General features: G+C 53.6%; 11 protein-coding genes across 11 annotated transcripts; 6 read left to right on the top strand and 5 right to left on the bottom strand.

Annotated features, from left to right (window-relative positions):
* Positions 1 to 104: 104 nt before the first annotated feature.
* Positions 105 to 2486, top strand: P168DRAFT_324785 (uncharacterized protein). The gene is made up of 2 exons (XM_024840897.1): positions 105 to 1182; positions 1239 to 2486. The coding sequence occupies exons 1-2, from the start codon at positions 215 to 217 to the stop codon at positions 2290 to 2292; spliced, it is 2022 nt and encodes a 673-aa protein (XP_024695956.1). The 5' UTR covers positions 105 to 214; the 3' UTR covers positions 2293 to 2486.
* A 393-nt stretch (positions 2487 to 2879) lies between these two features.
* mog1 (Ran GTPase-binding protein MOG1) lies at positions 2880 to 3842 on the bottom strand (the record flags this gene model as incomplete). The annotated part of the gene is made up of 3 exons (XM_024840896.1): positions 3685 to 3842; positions 3063 to 3595; positions 2880 to 2896 (listed from the first exon to the last, which is right to left on the bottom strand). Exons 1-3 carry the CDS (start codon positions 3759 to 3761, stop codon positions 2880 to 2882), a joined length of 627 nt encoding a protein of 208 aa, XP_024695955.1. The 5' UTR covers positions 3762 to 3842.
* Positions 3843 to 4077: 235 nt separating this feature from the next.
* Positions 4078 to 6143, bottom strand: P168DRAFT_302305 (uncharacterized protein). The gene is made up of 2 exons (XM_024838645.1): positions 4899 to 6143; positions 4078 to 4844 (listed from the first exon to the last, which is right to left on the bottom strand). The coding sequence occupies exons 1-2, from the start codon at positions 5916 to 5918 to the stop codon at positions 4203 to 4205; spliced, it is 1662 nt and encodes a 553-aa protein (XP_024695954.1). The 5' UTR covers positions 5919 to 6143; the 3' UTR covers positions 4078 to 4202.
* Positions 6144 to 6806: 663 nt separating this feature from the next.
* P168DRAFT_315871 (heat shock 9/12 family protein) lies at positions 6807 to 7184 on the top strand (the record flags this gene model as incomplete). Its single annotated transcript, XM_024839943.1, has 3 exons — positions 6807 to 6840; positions 6895 to 7087; positions 7145 to 7184. The coding sequence occupies 3 exons, from the start codon at positions 6807 to 6809 to the stop codon at positions 7182 to 7184; spliced, it is 267 nt and encodes an 88-aa protein (XP_024695953.1).
* Positions 7145 to 8251, bottom strand: P168DRAFT_287850 (uncharacterized protein). Its single transcript, XM_024836660.1, has one exon. The coding sequence runs from the start codon at positions 8226 to 8228 to the stop codon at positions 7371 to 7373; it is 858 nt and encodes a 285-aa protein (XP_024695952.1). The 5' UTR covers positions 8229 to 8251; the 3' UTR covers positions 7145 to 7370.
* A 231-nt stretch (positions 8252 to 8482) lies between these two features.
* cog6 (Golgi transport complex subunit COG6) lies at positions 8483 to 10846 on the top strand (the record flags this gene model as incomplete). Its single annotated transcript, XM_024839265.1, has 4 exons — positions 8483 to 8788; positions 8871 to 8914; positions 8951 to 10396; positions 10492 to 10846. 4 exons carry the CDS (start codon positions 8483 to 8485, stop codon positions 10844 to 10846), a joined length of 2151 nt encoding a protein of 716 aa, XP_024695951.1.
* Positions 10847 to 11007: 161 nt separating this feature from the next.
* Positions 11008 to 12145, bottom strand: P168DRAFT_302303 (peroxiredoxin family protein). The gene is made up of 5 exons (XM_024838644.1): positions 11840 to 12145; positions 11620 to 11719; positions 11472 to 11517; positions 11229 to 11394; positions 11008 to 11160 (listed from the first exon to the last, which is right to left on the bottom strand). The coding sequence occupies exons 1-5, from the start codon at positions 12048 to 12050 to the stop codon at positions 11126 to 11128; spliced, it is 558 nt and encodes a 185-aa protein (XP_024695950.1). The 5' UTR covers positions 12051 to 12145; the 3' UTR covers positions 11008 to 11125.
* A 1912-nt stretch (positions 12146 to 14057) lies between these two features.
* On the bottom strand, positions 14058 to 14507 carry P168DRAFT_94288 (uncharacterized protein). The gene has a single exon (XM_024842229.1). It carries the CDS (start codon positions 14412 to 14414, stop codon positions 14175 to 14177), a length of 240 nt encoding a protein of 79 aa, XP_024695949.1. The 5' UTR covers positions 14415 to 14507; the 3' UTR covers positions 14058 to 14174.
* On the top strand, positions 14336 to 17127 carry skn7 (putative stress response transcription factor SrrA/Skn7). The gene is made up of 7 exons (XM_024842228.1): positions 14336 to 14481; positions 14596 to 14612; positions 14761 to 14833; positions 14894 to 15037; positions 15098 to 15994; positions 16054 to 16243; positions 16294 to 17127. Exons 1-7 carry the CDS (start codon positions 14425 to 14427, stop codon positions 16809 to 16811), a joined length of 1896 nt encoding a protein of 631 aa, XP_024695948.1. The 5' UTR covers positions 14336 to 14424; the 3' UTR covers positions 16812 to 17127.
* Positions 17128 to 17842: 715 nt separating this feature from the next.
* P168DRAFT_248490 (translation initiation factor eIF2B catalytic subunit epsilon) lies at positions 17843 to 20678 on the top strand. Its single transcript, XM_024834123.1, has 5 exons — positions 17843 to 18317; positions 18399 to 18455; positions 18510 to 18634; positions 18690 to 19858; positions 19935 to 20678. Exons 1-5 carry the CDS (start codon positions 18240 to 18242, stop codon positions 20615 to 20617), a joined length of 2112 nt encoding a protein of 703 aa, XP_024695947.1. The 5' UTR covers positions 17843 to 18239; the 3' UTR covers positions 20618 to 20678.
* Positions 20679 to 22020: 1342 nt separating this feature from the next.
* On the top strand, positions 22021 to 24401 carry P168DRAFT_94144 (RING finger protein). Its single transcript, XM_024842227.1, has 4 exons — positions 22021 to 22459; positions 22529 to 23057; positions 23122 to 24008; positions 24076 to 24401. The coding sequence occupies exons 1-4, from the start codon at positions 22372 to 22374 to the stop codon at positions 24102 to 24104; spliced, it is 1533 nt and encodes a 510-aa protein (XP_024695946.1). The 5' UTR covers positions 22021 to 22371; the 3' UTR covers positions 24105 to 24401.
* Positions 24402 to 25312: the final 911 nt, after the last annotated feature.

The raw sequence follows: 25312 nt of genomic DNA, 5'->3' as shown, positions 1-25312 counted from the left end.
TCAGTGGAGACCCCTGTTGCCCTGCCAACCACCTCTCTTTCATCTTCACTTCAATCACCAACATAATGCAGTCATTCACTCCCAATTCCATATATCAAGGCTGTCCTGCATCTGCTACTCGGGGAATATCTTTACACCCATATAACTTCCGACCTCAGCATTTACTAACATCTAGTATCCTTCACACTGCCCGGGTATATCCCCGCGAACCACCATGGCCCGCCTAAACACTCGAAGCTCCGGCGAGAACCGGCCCAAGACATACCTGCAAACCAAATATGAAGACACACGCCCAGTGCCAAAAGAGTCAGTGACTCGCAGCAAGTCCGTCCGAACCACAGACAAGCCAGCGTCTAGCGGCCGTAGCCGCCATCAACGCAGCGGTACGGTGTCAAGCACCTCGTTTGACATCTTCTCCGAACACGACGCATCTAGTGATACAGAGGGAACTAGCAGCTCATCTCGAACCTCGTCCGACAATAAGTCCTCAGACCCGCTGAAGCTATCCCGCGTCAACTCCCTCCTCCGTCGACACCAACAACCACCGCGCAGCCGGCCCACCCCAAAATCGGAGACATACGATCATGACAAAGAGAATGACCCCGTCGAGGAGGAAGAAGAGGAGCAGGTGGATGCGCCGAGTCTGAGCCGGAGCTCGTCGGGTGCTTCTGCTCAGCGCTCACCGGTTAGAAGAAATGCCCCTGCAGCTGGCAGAGGTAACTCCCGGTTCGTGGGATACCGACAGCAGTCAGAGGACGATGACAGCGGCTCGGACTCGCTCGATGACTTTATTGTCAGCGATGATGACGAGCCTAGCTATCACGGCAGCTCTGATGGTGAGACAGCGGAAGAAGAAGACAGCCCTAAAGCGCCCACCCCGCCGCAGCCCCGGCGCAAACTGGTCAGGGGGAGGCGTCCAAACCCGGAGGCGGAGATTTTGAAGGCGTTGGTGAATTCACCACAAAAGCAAGATCTGCAGCTGGAGCCTTCCCTGCCTTCTGCATTCACTCTGCCCCCACCACAGACGGGTGTCACCCCCCGACGCCTGTTTCAGAAAAATACCAGTCTCTCGGACAGAGTGAATTGTTTGAGTCTAGATGATAACGACGACACTTCATTCAAGTTACAGCGGGAGCTGGAAGACGATGACCCCTCGTCCCAGCTACAAAATGACCTGTTCCTGTTCGCACCCCCCAACCCAAGATTCAGAAACCCACTCAATACTGACAATCTCCTAGCACAGCGGTAGAGCCCGAGTCTCCTCTACAGAAGCCAAAGAAACCAATGCAGCCCGTGCTGGAGACACCCCCATCCAGCCCATCCAAGAAGGGTCTCCGGTCCCCGACCAAAGAAAGAGTCGCCGTCCCACCGACGCCGTTCCGCGAGAGCGTTGACGCCTTCTGGAGCGAGCAGATCACCAACGACTGGGTCGACCAGCACTCTCCACGCAAAGCGAACAAGCTGCTCGAAGAGTTCGACGAGTCCGACCCCGAGGCCGATATGGATATCATGCCGCGCAGCAGCTACCCCATCACCACCACCAACAAAGATTCACGCACGCCCAGCAAAACCGCCCTAAAGAAAGCCGAAGTCGCCCAGCGGAGGGCCGTAGCAGCAGCCAAGAAGGACTTTGACGGCAGGAAAGCCAGCGTCGCAGAGCACTTCCTGCAGACGCTCGACGACCTCGTCACAGACGGCCGCCTACAGCAAATGGCCAGCGCAACCGGCGGTATACGCATCAGCTGGAGCAAGACACTCCAGACAACCGCAGGCCGAGCCAGCTGGCGGCGCGAGAGAAAGAAGAGCTCCCTTTCCACATGCACAGACGCAACGCAAGACCCAACGGCAAAACACACCGCCGGAATCGAGCTCGCCGAGCGCATCATCGACAACGAACACCGGCTAATCAACACCATCGCGCACGAATACTGCCACCTAGCGAACTTCATGATCTCCAACATCCACAACAACCCGCACGGTGAGAGCTTCAAGCAGTGGGGCCGACGCTGCAAGAACGCCCTCCACGACCACCCCATCTACGGCGGCGGCCGCGTCGAAGTCACCACCAAACACAGCTACAAGATCGACTTCAAGTACGTGTGGAGCTGCGTCGACTGCAGCCAGAACTACGGGCGCCACTCCAAGAGTATTGACCCTGCGCGCTCTCGCTGCGGTCTCTGCAAGGGCTCGCTGCAGCAGATTAAGCCTAAGCCGCGTAATGTGTCGCCGAGGAAGAGGATGCCGGCGCTTCCGCAGAAGCTGTTTGGGATGGAGTTGGAGGGACGGAGTTGAGCATAACCTTTTTTCCTTCTTTGTTTTCTTTCTTCTTGGTTGTTGTTTGGCTGTTTGTATGGACTTGGTGTTAGGTAGCGTTGTTGTTTAGCATCTAGCCTGGTTTAAATTGTCGCCGTGTTTGGAATATCTATCAAGCCAATTTGATATTCGTTGATAGGGTTCCTATCGGTCTCTTTATATAAGAGACCACTATGCTCACATTAACAAATCCGCTATATGTGATTCAAGTGGAGTCAACTATCCATCTACTTCATTGTATTCAACCTTGTCTATCTTTTCTCTCTCTTTTGCTTAGCATAAGGGAGACACGCGTGACTTACTCCTGCCAGTCAGCCCACTGAGCTGACCTACCCCTATAACCTAGGGAGTGTATACATATCTATATATATAATTATACGCCTATGCCTAAGTGCCGGGAATATATAGCCTGCAATATCAGGGGCTGGGTTTGAATAAGAAATAGCATGTGGATATGTGTTGATTAATCTATATACCTATCTATCTATCTAAGTGCTGTGCTATATATAATGTCTTCCATATGACGATTCTCAGTCCAGCAGATCCTGCATATCCCACCATCTCACTCATTTCCTTTCCATAGCTATACAACGCCATCAGCTGTCGATCCATCCATAAGCTGCCTCCCAGAAACCCACCCAACATTAAGAACCAAAAAAAAAAAAAAAAAAAAAAAAAGCAACCGCAAAAAGGGAGTAGAAAATCAAACAAACAACCCCCAATCAACAACCTCCAACCTCTCCACCAACCCCCCACAATCCCCCTCGCCAGCTCCTCCTCCCGCTCCAAACCCGCCTCATCCCTCGCAGCCTCAAACTCCTTCCTCGGCACATTAACAAACACCAACAAATCCGTCTCCTGCGCCGCCAACCGCACCAACAAAAAGAAGCAGCTCGTCAGCGTCGTCAGCGCGCCCTCTGTACTCGACCCCGCCGCCGCTCCACCAACCGATCCGTCCCGGTTGCGGTTGCGGTCACTGCCGCTATTGCGGGAGGTAATGGTCGCCTCGCCGCGGTAGGCCGTCACGCCCGGGACAGAGCGCATGCGCGCCATGGTCACTGGGTAAGGGGATTGCGTGATCTCGAGGGTGTCTTCGTTGTCGCACACGTCGTGGATGTGGTAGAGGGCGGCGGCGAGGTCGGGGGTGGTGGTGGTGGTGCTGCCGGTGGAGTGGGCGAGGGCTTCGTCGGGGGAGACGCGGCTGTTGAGTTCGATTATTTGGGAGGAGAGCGTTGTGGGCGAGAGGAAGATTTCTTGGTGGTCGGGGACTTCGCGGAATGTGCTTTATTATTATGATTTGTTAGCATTTCTCTGTCTTTGTGGCACTGATGGTGTATGGGCGTGTAGTGACGCCTCTGAGGCGTGACTCACCTTGAATCCATCCAGCCTTGCGGGATGATGCCCTTGATGGCTCCTCCGTAGTAAGCTTGTTCGGTGAAGGTGGCCATTGTGGGGAGTGGTTGGAGCGGTGCTCTTGAGTGGTGAAGCAAAAAGGATGTTCAGAGCTGCGAAGAAAGCTGATTGACAGGTTCGACTGAGGGAATGAGAAGTAGAGATAGAAAAGAAGGTGATGCAGCCTTGCGATGAACGTGAATCTTATGGCGGGGTCGTTATCGCTTATCGGAACGTGATCTTGCGATACGCTAACCGGATTAGGAGAGCCGTCAACATGGCGGGCCTAAGAATTTGTATACTCCAAACTACGGTGCACTACTATCGATTGAACGGGATGCTAAATTCATCGTGTCTCTATGAAAATAGATTGTAGAGGATTCGTGTATTATCAGGCTATGTACGGAATACACCGTTGGATGTAGATCCAGTCTTATAATGTGGTAATGTTTGTCCCCGCTCTAAAGCTTGTGCATAATCATGCATGATGATCAACATCACATCAACAGTTCCTCAATATACCCATCCAGCGCCATAACCTGGAACTGATCCCGCCATTTCGCCCGGAATTCCTTCCGGCGATAGGCATTGCTCGTCACCTTGGAAAAGCTAACCAGCTCGACGTTCCACCCGCGCCGTAACGCGCGCTCGACCATTTTCATGAACCCGCCGGAAAACTCCGCCTCGGCTGCATCGCCCGTGGCCAGCACAATCGTCGCCGGGTCGTCCGTGTCCAACAGACTCTCGAGAATCTTCAGGTGTAGAATTTCGTCCACACCCTGCTCGACCCACCGCTCGCCGCCGCTGCCGTCGGGGGCATCGTTCGTTTCAGACCCGCTGCCACCGACGGCATCGTGCAAGCCGGCCCGCGCAGACGGGTTCTTGCGGAACCGCTGCTGCCGGGCCGTCAGGTGTTTGACCTTGTGGACGCGGTCCAGGATGTTGGCCTCGTAGCCGAGGCGTTCACCTTCGTTGATCGCCGCGAAGCGATCCGAGCCAACGAGGACCCGTTTGGCGATGGGCCGGCCACGCTCAAGAATGAGAGAGAAATTTTTAAACGAGAGAGGAAGTCGACGGATTCTCGTTGTGATGGCGATGTTTCGCGATACCTTTACGGCGTCGTGGAACCCAACCATAATCTGTTCCAGACCGTTAGTGAGTACAAGACAGATCGAGCGCGCCAAAGGACTTACATTAGACATGTCGACAAAAACATGGATAGGGCGCGAGCGGACGGCGTCCGCTTGGGACTGAGTCGGCTGCCCCATCTGAGCTACGGTTTCGGCATATTCAGGGAAATTCGTCATGAGCTTGGTCAGGAGGCTGACTTGTCGCTCTTTGGCCGATTTGCGGGAGGTAGGCAGTGCCGGTGTGGACCCATTTCTGGGTAGTCGATTGACGGCTTTGGGGGTAAGGGCCCCGTCCAGCTCGTCGAAGGAAGACGGCGGAGTCTCAAATGGCTCAGAAGTGGCTGCGGTTGCACCCACCTGGGGAGGAACCATAACAAAAGCACGGCTTTTGTTCAATGGCGTGTCAAAGACGCCATCTGACTCCCCTTCTGCATTGCTCTCAGACGAGTTCGGGTCGTAGAAGGCTCGATTCGCATGTTGAGCGGTTCCAAACGGCTTGCGTTGGGAAACCACTTGCGGTGTTTTCGGGATGCTCTTGGGAATAGGAATGGGCTTGGCGGGGGTCGCACGGGCCCTGTCGTCATTATTGGCGGTGCCATTGTTGTTGTTGTTGTTGTTGGTGTTGTTGTTGTTGTTGTTGCTGTTGTTCGAGGGACGTTTGAGAATCTTGAGAGGAGTCGGTGGGCTACCGCCCTTGCTCTTGTTGGAAGGCCGCTGGAGGATCTCAAGTCGTTTGACCTGCTCCGCAGGTCGTTGAGCGACCTGCACTCGGGCTTCTGGGTGAGATTCGGCTCGAGCTTCACTGCGAGCAGTCGGCGGTGAGGCATTTCTGAGAAGGCCCCAGAGAGACCCAAAGTCACCTAGTTGGGGTGCAGCGCTGTCCCCCGAGCCCCTGTTTATGCTGGGCACCGAGGCACTAGAACTGGTAGCATGTTCGGCAGTCTCTTTGCCAACCGGCGTGGCGAGAGAATCAGAGTGGCGAGAAGATCCCGCCTGATCACCGCCGCTGTACGTAGGCGAACGGAGGAGGTTAATCACCGGAGTGAAATCCCAATTCGAAAGTGGGGGATTCGATGAGGGCATTGACAGCGATCTCGATCAAACGGGGCCGTGTTGCTTTGGTGATAACGCAGTGGAGGTTGCTAGATAGTAGATCGGCGCCTAAGCCAACCACGGATGATAACAGATCAAGACACAAAGAACGATTATAGAATAACGATAGCGGAAGAACAAAGAAAAGATATAAAAAGATCGCAGACGCAGATCAACATGATGGTCAAGGACCAGATTCTTTGATGCCACACGAAGAGATGGTGAGTTGCAAAGGAGCATGACTGCCTGACTTCGTGGCGGGACAACTGGCCCTATACTGCCTGCCGACACCGCCTGCCTTATACAGCCAAACAATTTTACTCGAAACGGACTAGTGCATTGGGTGTGTGCACGTGATATGCACATGATCTGCCAGGAGTCACCGCCTGCTATATCGGATCAGTACAGCAATGCCAGGGTAATTCGAATGACATCATCGCCCTGCGCCATCCTTGGATCCCCGTCGACCATGTTCCAGATTATTCCAGCTCAAGCCGTCATCTGTCACGCCGACGTCATGGTCCAAGTTCCAGATCCCCTGCATTCAGTAGCTCCTCTGAGGTCACCCTGACGATGGACTAGTATCCATAGGCTTTGATTCGCTGGCTTCCCTTCCGGGGTCCTGGTTTTGCCCCTATGGAGTGTATATGCATTCAAGGATATCACTGTGGAAAAGGAAATGACCGACGTCATAACCGGGGAACTAGATGATGATAACGTGGATGGAGGGAACTCAAAGGCTATATAAGGTCGCTGTTTCTTCGACTTGAATCGTTCATCATTCCAACATCCATCTGCATTCAATCAATCGCAAACACCTCTACTCCAATCTACTCTACAAAGTCATTTCAAGACCTTTAAACAACTCCCTCAATCAACATGTCTGACTTCGGCCGCAAGGATTTCTCTCAGAGTATGTTGTCTCGACTCGGTTAATTTCCGGACATCAATCTAACATCATTCGCAGAGGCTAAGGAGGAGATCACTCCCGACAGCACCAAGTCTACCCAGGACAAGGTCAAGGAAACCTTCACCGATACCACCGATCGTGTCGCCCGCGGCGGCCAGTCCGACGACAGCAAGTCCACCGGGCAGCAGGCCTTTGACAAGACCCAGCGCGCCCATGATAACGAGTCTCACGGCGGAGCCACGAACTCCATGTAAGAGCCGACCCTGCCCGCGCAAGATGTCTGCAGCAAGTTACTAACCCATTGCAGTGGCGACAAGGTCAAGAATGCCCTCGGCATGGGCAACTAAGTCCTGTGCACAGGTCTAGTTGCGTGTTAAATCGCGGACTCTATCACAATACCCTTACGAGTTATGATATGATCGCACTGCCCACTGTAATTTAGTTGAGCTAGCTTTCATGGAATGTGAATGATAACCTTTTTACCTATTCATAACCTGTTCATGATCATGTACTTTTACGTAATATTTCCAAAATCATCCACCCATAAGATTCTCAAACATGGAATCTCGTTCTTGCCTGAGGTTGTCCAGTTCCAATTCCAACTCCTTGTATTTGGCACGAGCACCCCGGACGTCCTTGGGGAGGTCATGAAACATCCGCACCTGAGATTCTAGTCTCCGCGTAGCGTCGATGAGTCTCGTAATGTTTTCTTCTTCCGCGACTACCTCCTGTAGCGTCGGGCCCCTCGGCCTATTCCTTTCCAAAGCCGTATACTTGTCTTGATACTCGTTGACCTTGGCAACCAACAGCTTCGTGCTTCTCGTCCACTCCGCCGTCAGCGCTGGGAGATCGGCAGCCGCTTCGTAGGCCGGGTTGGAGTGCAGATTATCGAGTTGTCCCCGGAGCATTTCCAGCTCCCCTTCCAGATGATTGCGCAGGGTTTCCACCCGAGACAGCTGTTCCCGGGTCGCGAACTCCTCCTTAGTGAGTTCAATAGCGGATTGACTGAGGTCGGTAGTCTCCGTGCCGAGGGCGTTCAAATTCACGGCCGTTTCGGCGATGTCGTCAAGGTTTCGCTGCGCATTGTCGTCGAGGCATAGCTCCACCGTGTCCAATATTTCTTCTTTCTGCTTGACCAGCTGGCGTTCGCGCGTCTTGAAGGACTCGACCGTTTGCTCGCGTGCCTGGTGGAGGAGGGTGGCTTCGTCGTCCGCGGCGTCGTTGGCAGCTGCCAGCGCTAGCAAGGTTCGTAAGGTGTTTTCGTTTCGCTCGAAGGATGGGACAGAATTCGGGGCATATTGGCGATTCAACCATGCGTTCACGTACGCCCAGTCTTTGGCCTGGATGGCTGCTTGGCGGGCTTTTGCGGGGGAGAGGAGGGGGCTGTCCATGGTGAATGTAGCAGTAATTGGGCGAATGGAATGGGATAATTTTATTTCTAGAAGTCCGAAAAGGCAGCGGCAGTAGCCAGGATTCTAGATTCTTAGCGTGCAGGACGTAGAAAGACGATGTGTTAGGATAGATAAATAAGATGCCGGATCGGGGAAAAGCCCCTGGGCGGTTTTCTCCCGGCTCCGCCTTCGTCCATCTTTCTTCCGGCCACGCGTCGGTCTGCTTCATCGCAACCACCATCACCGCCACCACCATGGCTAGTTATTTCTCTCCCCAGTTAGGGGCTAATTCTAGCCATGTATCTACCAGAACACCTTCTCCCGCACCCTCCCCGCTTTCACCCCCCGTCCAGCAACGCTCCAATGCCCTGTCGAACCGGCTGACCAGCGTGCTGTCGGCGTCGTACGCCGACTCGGACATCCGCGATGCGCTGGAGACACTCAGCCTGCGAGGCACTCACAACACGGCAGAAGTGCGCAGGCAATTGCGATTGGACGTTCAGAAGGAAGTGGTCGACAGCAATGCAGAGATCGTGCGGGATTTCGGGAAAGTTGCAGAGGTGAGATGCGCCGGTGTTGAAAACAATTGCTGGACTCGGGGTAGCATGTAGGCTGACCGTCGGGCCCACGTGGTATATACAGCAACTTAAACGGATCGGAACGGTCATATCGAGTCTGAACCAGACGTGCGATGAAATGCGGAAGCATATCGTCCTGGCGAGACAGGACACGACGCCCGTCCTCGAGGAAGCGTCCGCGCTGATGAACCACCGGAAGGAGGCCGAAACCAAGCAGCAACTCCTGGAGGCGTTCGCGAAACACTTCATCATCTCGGACGAGGAGCTGTTGATTCTGACCGCCGCCGAAGAACCGGTCACCGAGGACTTTTTTACCGTGCTTGCCCACGTCAAGCAGGTACACAAGGACTGCGAAGTGCTGCTGGGCGGGGAAAACCAGCGACTCGGACTGGAGCTGATGGAGAGGAGCACGCGGAACCTCAACTCGGCCTACCAAAAGCTGTACCGCTGGATCCAGAAGGAATTCAAGGATCTGAACCTCGAGGATCCCCGAATCAGTCGCTCGATCCGACGGGCCCTGCGGGTGCTGGCCGAGCGGCCCAGTCTCTTCCACAGCTGCCTGGACTTCTTCGCCGAAGCTCGCGACTACGTACTGTCGGATGCTTTCCACAGCGCGCTTACCGACGCGGTGTCCGGTGCCGGGGGCGATCGCAACGTGAAACCGATCGAGTTCTCCGCCCACGATCCCTTGCGGTATATCGGCGACATGCTGGCGTGGGTCCACTCGACCACGGTGTCGGAGCGCGAAGCGCTGGAGTCTCTCTTTGTCGAGGACGGCGAGGAACTGGCCAAGGGCATCCAGGTCGGACTGAGCAGTGAGCCCTGGGCGCGGATCGACGAAGACGAGGAGATCACGTTCAACGGGACCAAGGCTCTCAGCGACCTCGTCAACCGCGACCTGACCGGCGTGTCCCGCTCCCTGCGGCAGCGAGTCGAACTAGTCATCAAAGGCCACGACGACCCTGTCACCTGCTACAAGGTCGCCAACATCCTGTCCTTCTACCAGACGACCTTCACCAAGCTCCTAGGCCCGAAGTCCAACCTCGCAGAGCTGCTCCAGACCCTCGAGGAATTCACCCTCAACCACTTCAAAACGATCATGCAAGACGCAGTCCGCGCCCTCTCCGCCGACCACGCGGCTCTACTCCCCGCCTCAGACCTCTCAGCCCCGCAGTTCCTCCTCGATGCCCTCGAAGTCCTGACCTCGCTCGCCAAAACCCACGAGGCCTCCTTCGGCGCCGACGAGCTCGAGTCCACCGCCCCCGACGGCGCCAACCGCTTCACGCCTATCCTCCGCGCCGCGCTCGACCCCATCCTCGACCTCGCCAAGTCCTCCGCCGAGGAACTCCCCGACGCAACCGCCCGCGCAATCTACCTCACAAACATCCACCTCGCCGCGCGCTCCACCATCTCAGAGTACCCCTTCGCGAGCTCAACGCACCTAGCGCCCCTCTCCACAGCGCTCTCCTCCCTCCGCGTCGACCTCCTCTCCATCCAACACAACCACCTCCTCGACGCCTCAGGCCTCCGCGCCCTCCTCACAGCCCTCGAACCATTCTCCCCCTCCTCAACCTCCAAACCCTCGCCCCCGTCTCCGACACCCAAAACCAACAGCAACACCCCCCCAACATAGCAGACATCGCCTCCCTCCCCGCCTTCCAACCGGACTCCCTCCTCGGCACCAGCCAACAACTCGACGACTTCCTCTCGTCGGCGCTGATGGACGCCACCGATTACCTGAAAAGGGTGCGCAGCGCGGCGTTCGTCAAGAGCGTCACGGAGGAAGCGGTCGAGGCGTTCTGTCGCGATTTCGAGTTCGTGGAGGGTATGATTATTGGGGCGGATGAGGCGCGTGCGAAGGTGGATATTTCGAAGGTTGTTGATGATGAGAACGAGGGTGAGAAGAAGGGCGATGGGGAGAAGGAGAAGGCGGAAGGGGAGGAGGAGGAGGAGGAGGAGGAGGAGGAAGGGGGGAAGAGTGCTGGGTTGAGAAGGCTTTTCCCGAGGACGACGGGGGAGATAAGGGTGTTGTTGAGTTAGATTTTTCTTTCCATTTCATTTTTCTTTCTTTATGATTATTGTTCTGTTCTTTGCATGTACATACATATCAATTAGTTTGGGGTTGTATTTGTTAAACCCTCAATAATGCACAAACGGGGATCCCACTGGATATAAATATGTCAATTTCTCTTACTTTATACCGGAACGGTAATACAGACTACATTTACATTATAGCTAGCTATTTTATATGAATACTACCTACTTCACAGCAGTAGCACCGTCTATATCACTGCACCAAATCCATCCATCCATCTGTATTTAGATCGACTCCAACACCTTCTCCGCAGCAGAGACTACACCAACGCAGTTAGCAATTGTCCAACATACTCTTCCAGAACATCAATAAGAAGAAAAAACAAACCATTCAACCCAGCATTATCAGGCTCCACAAACGCCTCCTTGACCTTGCCGTCCTCAACCAGCAGCGCATAGCGCTTGCTGCGGGCGTTACCGAAGATGGAGGCGCTGTCGAAGAGGACGTCGAGGGCTTCGGAGAATTTAGCGGTGGGGTCACCGAGGAAGCGGATCTGTATCATGTTATCATTGGGTTAGTATTATGCGCCTGCAGCTGATTGAGAGGGGAGGAAGTGAGGGGGATGCGTACGCCGCTCTTGCCGGTGGGGTCGAGGGCGGTGGCCCAGGCTTTGGTGCTGTTTGTTGGTATTTGTTAGCTTGGTTTCTTTCTATTTCTCTATTTTTGAATTTGTTGATATCTTCTTTGTTGGGCAAATGGGTGACAGGCGAAGACATACACGAAAGGATCGTTCACAGCGACGACGAAAACCTGACCGGCTTCCTTCAGCTTGGGGTGGTTGATGTACCCCGGGACATGGGAGCTGGAGCAGGCAGGGCCTAATTGTTCACTCGTTAGTATATATCCCCCGTGGTTTTCAGCGCCAAAGTAGCTAGCTGGCTAGCTAGGTTGGTAGGCAGGTGGGTAAATAAGGTAGAAAATATCTGGTAGGAACATACTGAACGCAGCAGGAACACCAACGATAACGCCCTTCCCCTTCAGCTCCTTAGCAAGGTTAACCTTGTTGCCAGGGGAGTCCTCGACCAGGACGTCCAGGTTGGGAATGGCATCGCCCTTTTGGACAAAGGCCGGGGCGGTGTTGTGGAAGAGGGCGGCGCGCTGCGACAGGGCGCGGGGGAGGGTGTTTGTCAGGCGGCGGGCGGCGAACATTGTGATTTATTTGTTTGTTGAAATGGGGGTAGGTGGATTGAGTTGATTGAGTTGAATTGGGGATAGGTGGAAGGAAGATGGAGAAATGGTGTTGACGGAGCTGAGGAGGTTCCTGATGAGACAGGGCGAGGTTATTTCGTCATTGGGGTGGTGGGTTAGTCAGCTGGTCTGGTACCAACCATACATACTACTAGGGTAAGTTACTGGCAGACCTTGAGGAGTATATGTTGACACAACAAACAAATTCAGGTGTATAAGAATAGGGGGCTACTATGTGATCGATTGTTGGTAAATGGTAGATCGATCTAATAATACAGCTGAATCTACTATCTAGTATAATAATGAAAGGAATCAACAGAATGTGTAAGGCCCATTAAGAACGGCCAGGCAGACGGTGTCCAAGAGTACTAGTATTGCTCAACCCTGTCCATGATACCCCTGTCTAGTCCGGAGATGGCTTCCCGGCCCTCTCCCACGGCCATTAATCTATATTGCGATCGGGCGGGTAAGGATTCTGAAGCCTGACTAGGAATCGGAGGATCTGATTGAATGCATGGACAACGGCCATCTAACGAGTTTCTCCACTCTGCGATCGGGCCCCTATAATGCATATCCGCTATTGGCACGAGATGTTGATTCCAACCGACAAGACAGGACGAGACAGAGGAAAGACATCCGATATACACAGGAGGAATTCATCTGTCAGTGTCATACTGGAACCAGACTCTCTCGGTTGTCAAAAAAAGGATCTGCATCCGGTGCCGGAAAGAGTTTAGTAGGGGACCAACGGGTCATTAGCAGTGGAGTCCTTGTAATAACCATCATCCGCACAACGGGATGAATCGACCGCCCCGTTTCCCGACGACGACTTTCTCAGGATGACTGACATTTGAAATCAACTCGGTCGATAGGTCCAGGAAGTCATCCTGATAGCAGGATGGTGTCTGTGCACCCACTGATATCAACCTGTAGACGCAAGCACCATCTGTGTCGTGGGATCGGCAAGCAGAATCTAGTGTTGGTGGATGATCATTGCGCAACAATTGTCTGCCCCTCCAACTCGGCTGCATACTCTTTGCCCCCCCTCCATTCCGTCATGCATATCTCGTCGTCTGCAAGCTGGACCGCACTGACAGTCTCGGCCGCATTTTCCCTTGGCCTCGTGCGGATATTCCCATCGCCCTCCCCTCTTCTCCTCATGAGAATGACGCCTAAGGGTTAGAGCGGTGGCAAGAGAAAGCGGGAGGATATCAATACTAGATTGGTCGATGAAGAAGGGCGATCGTTGCTTGAACAGGAAATTCGAGGGAAGTGGGGATTCTGCCGACACCGACACGGTTAGTAATAGTCTTCAATCCAGATGTAGTCAGTCGTCATTCCATTAGAAGTTCTATTCAAGAGAGAAAGAGAGGAGATGAGGGACAGACAAGGCCGATGTGGCTCGTGGGAACCGAAGAAGAGAACGAAACTAGGCCGAATCAGGCAAGCAACTGGCGCGATCGTCATTAATTCTAACCCATTGTTGGTTTTCATTCATCCACTTGGAGCTGTCTGGCTGTCTGGCTGTCTGGTGTCTGGAGCTGCTCTTTCTTCTTTTCCTGTGTCTAAGTCTATTGATGATATTGATGATCATGTTCTCATTGTTGAGAAGATTGACTCTCTGAGACGGACTCACTCTGAAGATACTCACCTCCTTCACAGGATCAACCAAAGATACTATTATTAAACAAAGGAACCTGGGGATTGACTAAGAATGAACCCAAGAATTCTAATTATGATAATTTAATCTAATTATCAGAAGAATTAGATTATCATTATTACTCCAAACTCTCCACCACGCTTAACTCGGTCCTGGCCAAACCACACTCTGACTGGTCACCGTCCGTTTCCTCCGTTTTTCCTCCTCTCTTCGGTCTCTCTCTCTTGTTTCTTTCTCTTGTCTCTGTCTCTCCAGTCTATCCTCTGAGTCTTTTTCTCTTCTCATCTTTTTATTCTGTTCTATTTATTCTGTTCTATTTTTTATTATTATTATTTTTTTTTTTCATTATATTTTCATCTTATTTTCTATTTGATTTTGCATTTTCCATCATTTTAGTTGATTTCTTCTATCCGACCGGTTCATCCTTACCTCTTTTTCTTTTTTCCCTCTTCTTTTTTCCTTTCCCTCTTTTCTTTCTTTCTTTCTATTCTTCCTGATCCATTTCCTTGTATTTTCCTATTTTCCCCTCTCCCTCCTTCCATTAAATACTTTCTTTTCTGATTCTTTGGAGCTGTTCTCCCTGGTGGTAAACCTTGTTTCTTCGCCTTCCCGTCCAGACTGCGACGTTGTTGAGCCCGTTGCTTGTTCGATCGGTCGCGACCCATCTAGCCCACGATGGAGGGTGGCCAGACCTCGACCAACACCGCCCCCTCGGGCAACTCCAGTGATTTTGTACGTCCACTGTTTTTTACTTCCAGTCCCTCATCGATGGCTTCATTTGATCTTTTTACTACTTGATGTTGATCATGTTATCATTCTTCCCTACTGACGCCATGTTTTTGTTAGGTTCGCAAACTCTACAAGTGAGTCTCTCGACTTTGACGGTGCCCCTCCCGTGACCTCTCCCCGTCGCGGCGACGCGGGAATACCCCCCTTCCCCCCCAAACAGAATGGAATCGAGTGCCAGGAATGCCGACTGTATCAGCGTGACTGACAATGCCATCTATTCAGAATGCTGGAGGATCCCTCCTATGCAGAAATTGTGCGGTGGGGTGACGAAGGAGATAGCTTCGTGGTGCTTGAGGTAAAATCCACCCTCCCGTGACAGCGCCCGCCCGAGACTAATACACCATCGTCGCTGCAGTGCGAGAAATTCACCAAGACCATCCTCCCCAAACATTTTAAACATAGCAACTTTGCCAGTTTCGTGCGACAGTTGAACAAATACGATTTCCACAAAGTGAGACAGAATAACGAGGAGAATGGACAGTCTCCCTACGGGCAGAATGTAAGGCGTGCCACCCCCCCTGCCGTGTGGGGATGGGGAAAACTGACCGCGCGACACTAGGCCTGGGAATTCAAACACCCCGAGTTCCGCGCAAATAGCAAGGACTCGCTTGACAATATCCGACGGAAGGCCCCCGCCCCCCGGAAGCAGGCGCAGACCAACGAGGATTCGGTGCCAGCGCAGCAGTTCGATCTGCTGAACCAGCAGATTGTCGCCCAGCAGCAGCAGATCCAGCACCTCTCCGACCGCCACGCGCAGCTGACGGTCGACCACCAGCTCACCCTGCAGGAGGTGATGCGCGTCCAGAAGACCGTCCTCAACCATGAGAACGTCATCCACCAGTTGATGACCTACCTGTTGTCGGTGGATGCCCGGCAGCGACGGGACAGCAAGGCCACCTCCTTCCAACCCCAGGGCCAAGGCATGAGCCCCCAGGTGGCCATGGACGATGTGCCGTCGTCGCCCCTGCAGAACGCCTCCAAGCTGCTCAACGACATGAACGCCGAGGTCCAGTTCAATCTCCCCGGCGGCCTCGAGACGATGCCCGGCGAGACCAAGCCCACCGTGGTCCCGGCGACGACGCCCGCCCTTGAGCCCACCCCACGGAACGGGATCGTGCGCCCGCCGACCGCGGTGCCCGCCACCAACCAAGCCCAAGCCATGGCCGCGTACCCCAAGATGAACGGCGAGATCGAGCCGGTGGTCTACCCGGTTGGCGCGACCAACGGCATCGACCCCATGTACAGCGAGCATGTGAACAACATCCCCTACGCGATGCCCCCGAAGCCGGAGGTCGACGACACCCGACGCCAGTTCCCGGACAATCGGAAAAAGAGCGGCCACGTCGACCCGGGGTGGATGCGCAGCCCCCACATCTTACTGGTCGAAGACGATACGACTTGTCGCCAGATTGGTGGAAAGTTCCTGTATTCCTTCAATTGCGTGATTGACACAGCGGTAAGTTTCAGGCTTATATGTATATACACGTTTTCAATCTCGACTAATCTCCTTTCCAGCTCGATGGTTTGGAGGCGGTGAATAAAATCCAGGGTGGTTCCAAATACGACTTGATCCTGATGGATATCATCATGCCGAATCTGGACGGAGTGTCCGCCTGCCATCTGATCCGCCAATTTGACCGAACCCCCATCATCGCCATGACCTCCAATATTCGCAGTGATGATATCCAGCTGTACTTCCAACACGGTATGTTTCCCCTCACCAGTTGCACCCGGGACCTTTTCTAACCTGTGTAGGGATGGACGACGTACTGCCGAAACCGTTCACGCGGAAGAGTCTTCTGGATATGCTCGAGAAGCATCTGGTGCACCTGAAGACGATCTCACAGGCCGTCGATGGCACGCAGCCGGCTGCAGCCGTGACCATGGCGGCCCAGAGCTCGGCGGCCCAGTCGGTCAAGGAGGATAGTTCCCCGGGCCAGTCCCCCGCTGCGTCCATGAGCAATTGGCAATCCCCGGGACAGTTCCAACCCATGGCGACCGCCGCGGCGGTCAACCCCAGTATCCCGCAGGTTCCTGCCCAGTATGTTCCGGCGACCCCCGCCCCGGCCGCGTACGCGGTGGACCAGAACGGAGTGCAATACCAGACTGCGCCGGTGGCCATCCCGGCCGGAGCCGCCCCACGTCCACCTCCCCGTCGGCAATTATCCGACATGTCCAGTGCGGCGGAGAACCCCGTCCTGGCCAAGCGGGCGCGCATGTACGTGCCGCAACAGCCCATGATCAACCCCGTCCCGGCGACGCGAACCGGTTGAGGTTTTGATTTTCTTCATATACTGTTTTCTCTTCCATTATCGCGAGGGGGTGGAACTTCCATCCGATTCATCACACATCACTCATCACAAACCACGACCCTTTCTACACCGTCGACCGTTCTTCTCACATCCACACCCCCCGCTTAGCCGCTGTTTCTCTACTCTGACGAATTTGCGTCCTTCCATTACGACGTCCCACTTTTCTATGATACTGTCTCTTCGTGTTCCTGGGGAACTGGCGTTCAAGGGGGCGTTTTCCGCGATTGCATCTGCTTGTGACTACATCCTTACTTTAGGTTTAAGGGGCGAGGGGTTTGGGTGGATATCTGTCGAGTTTATGTCATTTCACTACTGATGAGAGATCGATATCTTATCTTATCTCTGGAGGGTACTGACCAGATTGATGCTTGGGACTTTTAAAGTGAAGGAATGGGTGTCCGACCCTGTGTGGGGATCGAAAAAGGGAAAAAGCTGTTTACCTTACCATGTACCTAGATTCTATCGCTAATGTAACCCAGTCATCAAAGTTAACTTCCAACTTCCAACATGGTAGTAAATAACTAGTATGTAATAGTGTCTTTCTTCCGACTGCATTGTCTTACCAGGTAGTCGTTCGCCCTGTCAGGAACCTATCAGTTCGTTCCTCTAGAAGCTAAATTTAACACCATCCACCCATCCATCCAATCTAAATCTAAATATAATCCCTCCCTCCCCAAGTGGGAGGGGGGGAGCATCATACACAAACGAACCCCTATAGTCACAATGTGAAGGTGGGGGTATAATCCAAATCCAACAAAAAAGACGACATAGTAGTTTAAAAAAAGTAAACATGTCTCACCACCCCACAAACCGTCACAAGGTTGAAGTATAAATAACAATAACAACAAACAAAATAAAGTGTTCTAGACCCCATTGGGTCCCTGAACAAGGGATGTTCGTTTCCCTAAGGAAGGTTCCATATACCCCTGCCCTGCCCCAGTCCAGCCAGGCCTGGGCCTTGGACCCGTCGTTCTGGACTTTTCGGGGCTGACGGGGTTGGGTTGGGCGGTGCATCATCACGTGTTGTTTATCACGTGGATTGATGTTGGTGCCTGGGGCATATGTACATATATGGGGTGCCTGGGGCATACATAAGGGAAAGTATGCAAACATGGCAAACATGACAAACATATAAAACAGGACAAATGGCGGAGGGTGGGATGAGGAATTATGACTCCGACGGCCTTGGCGGAGATTTTGCAGCATTATTCGGATTTGCTTGTGTCTGGCTCTTTGTCTCTGTCTAGACTGCGCGCGGTTGTTCCTGTAATTGGCTGCTGCTGCTACTACTGATTCGACCTTTTGGATTCAACTTGCTGCTGAATCGATCGCCTGTCAACTCTCAACTTGATTGAAGTGGGGTGGTTGATCTCCCCTCAAAGTACGCAGATGGCTCCGAAAGGGAAAGGCTCGTCGAAGCCGCGGGGGAATGCGACGGAGGAGGTAGAGGAGACGTTACAGGCTGTTGTATGTTGTTCTTCTTCTTGGGGGTTGTTTGTTGGGTTGGGTGCTTTACGGGCTGGCTTGCTAACGATGGGATGATTTTAGGTCCTCGCTGATACCTTTGAGACGCGATTCGAGCCGTTTACGCTTGATCAGCCGAGGGTGTGTTTTATTACCTACGTGACTTTGTGGGATAATGAGTGTTAATGGATATAGTGTCTACTGCCGCTTGCGAATACGCCCTTGCTCGAATATACGTTTGAATTCTTGGCCAATGCTGGTGTTGAGGAGGTCTTTTTGTATGGCGGGGCGCATTCGGATAAGTTGGAGAAATATATCAAGTATGTGGTTGGAAGGAGGGATGTGAGGAGAAGAGGGAGATACTGACGGCTACAGTGCGTCGAAATGGAGAGCGTCGTCTTCGCCATTCACAAAGTTGACTTTCCTGAAATCGACATCCACCTCCGTCGGAGATGTCATGCGTGACCTGGACGGAAAACACCTCATCACGGGCGACTTTATCGTCGTCAGCGGAGACGTGATCAGCAACCTGCCCATCGAGGGCGCGCTGACAGCGCACCGCACCCGTCGCGCGGCCGACAAGAACGCTATCATGACGATGATCCTGCGCGAAGCCGGCCGCAATCACCGCACGAAGTCGTCGTCGGAGATGCCCATCTTCGTGATCGATCCCACCAAGGACCGCTGTCTGCACTACGAGGAGATCGACCGGCACTCGCCCGAGTCGAAGCGGCTGAACATCGACACCGAGATCATCGAGACGCACCAGGAGCTCGACATCCGCCAGGACCTGATCGACTGCAGCATCGACATCTGCACCCCGGACGTGCTGAGCCTGTGGTCCGACAGCTTCGACTACCAGACGCCGCGCAAGCAGTTCCTGTACGGCGTGCTGAAGGACTACGAGCTGAACGGCAAGACCATCCACACGCACATCGTGGAGGACCACTACGCGGCCCGCGTGCGGAACCTCAAGGCCTACGACGCCGTCAGCAGGGACATCATCGCCCGCTGGGCGTACCCGCTCTGCCCGGATACCAACCTGCTCCCGGGCCACAGCTACGATCTCCGCGCCGGCAACCTGTACCAGGAGCAGGGGGTGATGCTGGCGCGGTCGTGCGTCGTCGGCCGGCGCACAGTGATCGGTCAGGGCACGAGCATCGGGGACAAGACGACTGTCAAGAACACCGTGCTGGGCCGGAACTGCAAGATCGGCAAGAATGTCACTCTCGATGGGGCTTACATCTGGGACGGTGCTGTCATTGGCGACGGCTCGACGATCCACCGGGCTGTTATCGCGGACGGCGTGGTGGTCGGCAACGACTGCACGGTCGAGTCGGGCGCCCTGCTCTCGTACGGGGTCAAGATCGGCGACGGAATTACTGTGGCTGAGGGGAGACGGCTCACGAACGCTGCGAGCGAGGATGGCCACGTTCCGGCCAGTGAGCCGGCGGTCGTGGGTAAGGGCGGCATGGGCTACGAATACGTTCCCGAAGAGGACGAGGACGATGAGGATGATGAGAGCACCGTTTCATCTGGACTAGGTATGTCTCTTCTTATCATACTCCCATTGGTGGATTCTCAGGAAAAGGAAGTAAACAGCTAACTCGCGGACTACAGTCTACAACATGGCGAACCTATCCCTCTCCACAGAATCCATCTCAACCCTCTCCTCGGAAGTCTCCGGCTACGGCGGCTCCCAAGCCGGCAGCTACGACAGCTCACTCTCAGACGACGAAGAAGGCGACCACTTCATGCACGACGCAGCCGCAAGCGTCTACGACAGTCTGCGCGAAGGCGTAACACCCGACGTCGTAAACCTGGAGCTCGTCAGTCTGCGCATGACCGCCAACGCCTCCGACAACCAAGTGCGACGGGCGGTGATCTCCGCCTTCATGAAACGCATCCAGCAACTGATGGAAGAAGACAACCAGCACGCCGGGGACGCCGTGCGGTCGATCTTCGGGCCGTACCGGGAGATCGTGGAGCGGACGCTGTTCGACCGGGCGACGGGGGCGAAACCCGACCAGGTGGATCTGCTGGTGTTGCTGCAGCAGGATCTGGCGCAGCGGCCGAAGGGGGATACGGTGTTGCTGTTTGCGGCGAAGGAGCTGTATGAGTTGGAGATGGTTGAGGAGGAGGCGTTTGAGCAGTGGTGGGTGGATGAGCGGTCGAGTGCGAGTGAGGAGATGAAGAAGGTGAGGAGTCAGACGCAGCAGTTTGTGGAGTGGTTGGCGAATGCGGAGGAGGAGGATAGTGAGGAGGAGAGTGGGAGTGAGGAGGAGAGTGATGATGATGAGTAGAAGGAAGTAAAACAATGTCTGTATGCCCAATAGAATCTATCATCTATATCGATGGAGTTGTAAAGCCTCTAAATGAGTCATTCTACCTTAACCATATACCTGATCTTCGTCAGAAGAAGTAATCGTAGTAGTAGGAGTAAATACTAGTATACTGTGTCGATCGTGAGTCAACAAGGCAGGATCGGGCAGTGCCTGGCTGCCTGGTATCCTCACCCACCAGGTGTCTACCTATTTACCTATTTATCGTCTCTTCCATCTCCCAAGCCTCATCTTTCTTTCCCCTCTTTCGTCTTTAATCCCTCTTTTTAAACCTGCAATCTTTGTGAGCTCTCTGTATAGAGTTTGCTGTGTGACCCTCTGTTATCCACAAAGGATTCATCTGACATCATCGTTGACTTGAGCTAATCATCGTGCGCGGTCAGCGGTCGCGTTGCTGTTCACACTATCTAGGTACTTCTTGTACCTGTCGAGTGGTAGATTGATTACTTCTATCTATCACTGGTTCTTTATAGAGAAGCAAAAGAAAGAACAGAGAGCAGAGAACAGAAGAGAGGGTGACGTCCTTGAAGACAGACTAAACATAGGTCAGTCAATCAGTCACCATTGCGGGGATAGAGAGTCAGTCCATCAACTAACTACTAGTTAATAGTCCAACCGCCACTGACACGTCCAGTTTTCTTTTCTTTCCCCAGTCAGTGAGATCAGCCTCAGCTAGCTGGGTCCTTTTCTTCCCCTGTCTTTTCTTTCAATCTTTCTTCCTTCTTTTCCTTCTCTTTCTTTCGTCCCTGTCGGTGTCCACTTATCCACCTGTGGTTCTGACTTCTTGGCTTGATACCTAGTTTTTGAACAGATCTATCTACCCTTGCATCCATCATCTACGAGATACTGCATGATTGATGGAGTATTATTATTGTGGTTGATGTACGGCCCTCATTCCATATCTCCCTTCCCCACTCTTCCATCCTCCTCCTCTCTCTATACCCCTCGTCTGGCTCACCCAGGGCTCGAGGACTCGATAAGCTCTCAGCCTAGCCCACATGTCACCGACTCGACCTATCTCTGCAACGATCGGCTAAGAGGCTCTTTCTGCTTGTCTAGTTCTGCGTTGTCCTTGTTTCCCCACTACTTCTGTCCATATTGTACAGCCTTCTCTGACGTCTTTCTGCCTTTGAGTCAGAGGACTAAAAAGGGAACACTGTAAACATATCCTTTTATTTTTCTTTCTTCATCAAGAAAAAAAAGGAGCGTTTATCTTCTAAACGAAGGAAGGAAGGAAAAGAAACCCAGATAGTAAAGCATCCCCACCTACCGCTTGCTTGGTCAGCTTGGTTCGGTGTTGGGAGTTGTCCCGGGAAAAAAAGACGGTCTCGACGTCACTTCTCCAGACCGACCTCTGCTCTCGTCCCCCCTTTCTTTCTTTCTGTATTGTCTCTTCCCCCTTTTGGTTCCTGTTGTGTGAATTTCACCCCCTTGCCCCGTGTCAAGGCACCGTCGCGATCATCACGCCTCCTATAACGAGAAAGAGAAAGGCGGCCGAGGCGGCGATTGCAAGCGACCAGTCAACTGCCCCCGCCACCAAGGCTTCCGTCGCCCGCTCGCCTGCCGCCACCAGGCCAGCCTCCGCCGACTCGTCCTCGCCGCCCGACAACCACCCCGACCACGACGACGCGACGTCGGTGACTTCGGGCGATTACCGAACCGATACTCTCGTGGGAAATAAGGTGCCTGATCTGGTCACCCCGGCCTCGACCAGTATGGAGTCGGATGAGGATTTCATGAGCGTAGGCTCCAGCAACGATGACTTTCTGGATACCCAGGACAGCGACGACGATAGCCTAGAAGGTCGGTACCCCTCACCGTTTTAGACATGACGACCGTGACTCAGGACTAATGCATGTTTTGTGGCGGCAGATTTCGGTGACGATTTCGACGGCGGGTTCTCCAAAGATAAGGACATCATCGCCACCTCCCGGAAGCCGTACGAGGTCGACTTCAAAGTGTTAAGTCCCGGAGACATCGAGCGCGAGCAGAACATTCAGGTCACCGAGGTGTCCTCGATTCTGGGTCTCCCCCCAGAGTCGTCGGCCATCCTCCTCCGGTATGGGCGGTGGAATCGGGAGAAGCTGATCGAATCGTATATGGACCACCCCGAGCAGACGCTGGACGCCGCCGGCCTGGGAAACCATTTCGAGACGAACCCCGTGACCCAGAAGGTTCCGGGCTTCATGTGCGAGATCTGTTGCGAGGACGGACCCGACCTCGAGACCTACGCGATGCGCTGCGGGCATCGGTTCTGCGTCGACTGCTACCGGCACTACCTCGGACAGAAGATCCGGGAGGAAGGGGAAGCCGCCCGGATCGAGTGCCCGGGGGAGAGCTGTCATCTCATCGTCGACTCTAAGTCCCTGGAGCTGTTGGTCACGAGGGATCTGCGTGATAGGTGAGGCACTGATCTCTATGGGGGAGTTGTTCGTTAAGGATTGCTTACTGATTTACGGATGCAGGTATCATGCCCTTCTGATGCGAACGTACGTGGACGACAAGGAGAATCTGCGGTGGTGCCCGGCGCCCAACTGCGAGTATGCGATCGACTGTCCCGTGAAGCAGCGGGATCTCCGGCGCGTCGTGCCGACAGTACAGTGCTTCTGCAAGCACTTCTTCTGCTTCGGGTGCACGTTGAACGACCACCAGCCGGCACCGTGCCTACTGGTGAAGATGTGGCTCCAGAAGTGCGAGGACGACTCGGAGACGGCCAACTGGATCTCAGCGAACACCAAGGAGTGCCCGCGGTGCCACTCGACGATCGAGAAGAACGGCGGCTGCAACCACATGACGTGCCGCAAGTGCAAGCACGAGTTCTGCTGGATGTGCATGGGGCTGTGGTCGGAGCACGGGACGAGCTGGTACAACTGCAACCGGTACGAGGAGAAGTCCGGGTCGGAGGCGCGGACGGAGCAGGCGCGGTCGCGGGCGTCGCTGGAGCGGTACCTGCACTACTACAACCGGTACGCGAACCACGAGCAGTCGGCCAAGCTGGACAAGGACCTGTACCTGAAGACGGAGAAGAAGATGACGAGTCTGCAATCGCAGTCGGGGCTGTCGTGGATCGAGGTGCAGTTCCTGGAGACGGCGTCGCAGGCGCTGCAGCAGTGCCGGCAGACGCTGAAGTGGACGTACGCGTTCGCTTACTACCTGGCGCGGAACAACCTGACGGAGATCTTCGAGGACAACCAGAAGGATCTGGAGATGGCGGTGGAGAGTCTGAGCGAGATGTTCGAGAAGCCGGTGCCGGAGCTGTCGAAGCTGAAGGTGGACATTCTGGACAAGACGGCTTATTGCACGAAGCGCCGGGTGATTCTGCTGAGCGACACGGCGGAGAATCTGAAAAATGGTACCCCCTCCTTTTCTTCTCCTTATTCTCCTTAGTGTCTTTGAGGTCACCACTAACACTGTTACAGGGGAATGGACATTCAACATGGAGTGGTGATTGGTAGATAGGCTAGACGTTTTATAGAGAGAGGGGCAGTCTGGATTGCCGGCTCGCGACGCACGGAGGACGAGACATTGACGACCTGCATGACTATAGCGTATGATCTGACTTTGTTTGATCGGTTTTTTCTCATTTCTCATTTCTCATTTGTTTCATTTCAAGTATCTTCACCATGGAGGGTGAACTGCATATGACCGACCTCGGACAGTCGTGTAGGTAGCATGGATGTATCTAGTATGATAGTAGGATGAATTGGCATTATTTACTTCATCATTTATACTACATTGATCATACTGATTACATTGATCATTACGTATAAGACCAAGTAAGCCACTTGACAGATATTCAAGCAGGTCTGGGGAACAACTAGGCGACCGGCATTCCAGCAACAGTCTAAGACTCATCCGTCCTAGTAGGTCAGACTCCTCCTTGGCGGGATCTGATAAGAGGATTTTCCTCCGGGCTTCGGCGGTTTGGAGTGCTTGGCTGGGACCGAGGTGTACCTATCTGATGGATTTGCCGGTATTGATTGGGCTACGGGGATGGACAGTGATGTTGGACGTGAGTAAGTAAGCTTGGTAGGTAGGTATACTCGATTATTATAGATCATAATATTCATTGAGACTGATCATGACCGGATGTATGTAGACTGTGGTGATCCTGTTGTGTTGGCTGTTGGAAGAGGACCGCCTGGGTAAGTGGTGACCTGGTTAGTTCTCCGGCATCGGAGGAGAGGAAGGCGCTGTAGGGAAGGGTTCGTCTGGTTTGACTTTGTTCGGGGGGTTCTAGAAGGGTAGTCTTCTAGTCAGAAACTCTAGATATGAAGAAGATGTACTAAAGAGAGAGAATAACAATGTTGTATCTCTATAGAATAGGTAAGTGAAATGAATAATCGGCATCTCGGTGTCCATCAAGCCCCCACTAAACCCAATCCGTCAGCTTAGCTGGGATGAATATTCTTGCTTGAACTTCTTTTTTTTCCCCATAATAATAAATTTCATTCTTCCTTTTCCCTTTCCTTTTCCCTTCCCTTGCAATTTACTTCCCCTCTTTCTCTCTGTTGATATCTTCGAGAGGATCACCCCGGTCGATAATCATCCTATCGATCTGCCCTCTCCTATTCGACCCTGACATCTTCCCTCGGTTCGCCAAACTCTCCACTCCGCAACCAACTTTCTCCCTCCTCCTCTTCCTCTGTCTCCGAC

Source organism: Aspergillus campestris (genome assembly GCF_002847485.1).
Source record: "Aspergillus campestris IBT 28561 chromosome Unknown P168scaffold_2, whole genome shotgun sequence".
In the NCBI taxonomy this organism is placed as follows: Eukaryota; Fungi; Ascomycota; class Eurotiomycetes; order Eurotiales; family Aspergillaceae; genus Aspergillus; species Aspergillus campestris.
The sequence above is the reverse complement of the archived record's forward strand: the minus strand, read 5'-3'. Positions and strand labels throughout refer to the sequence as shown.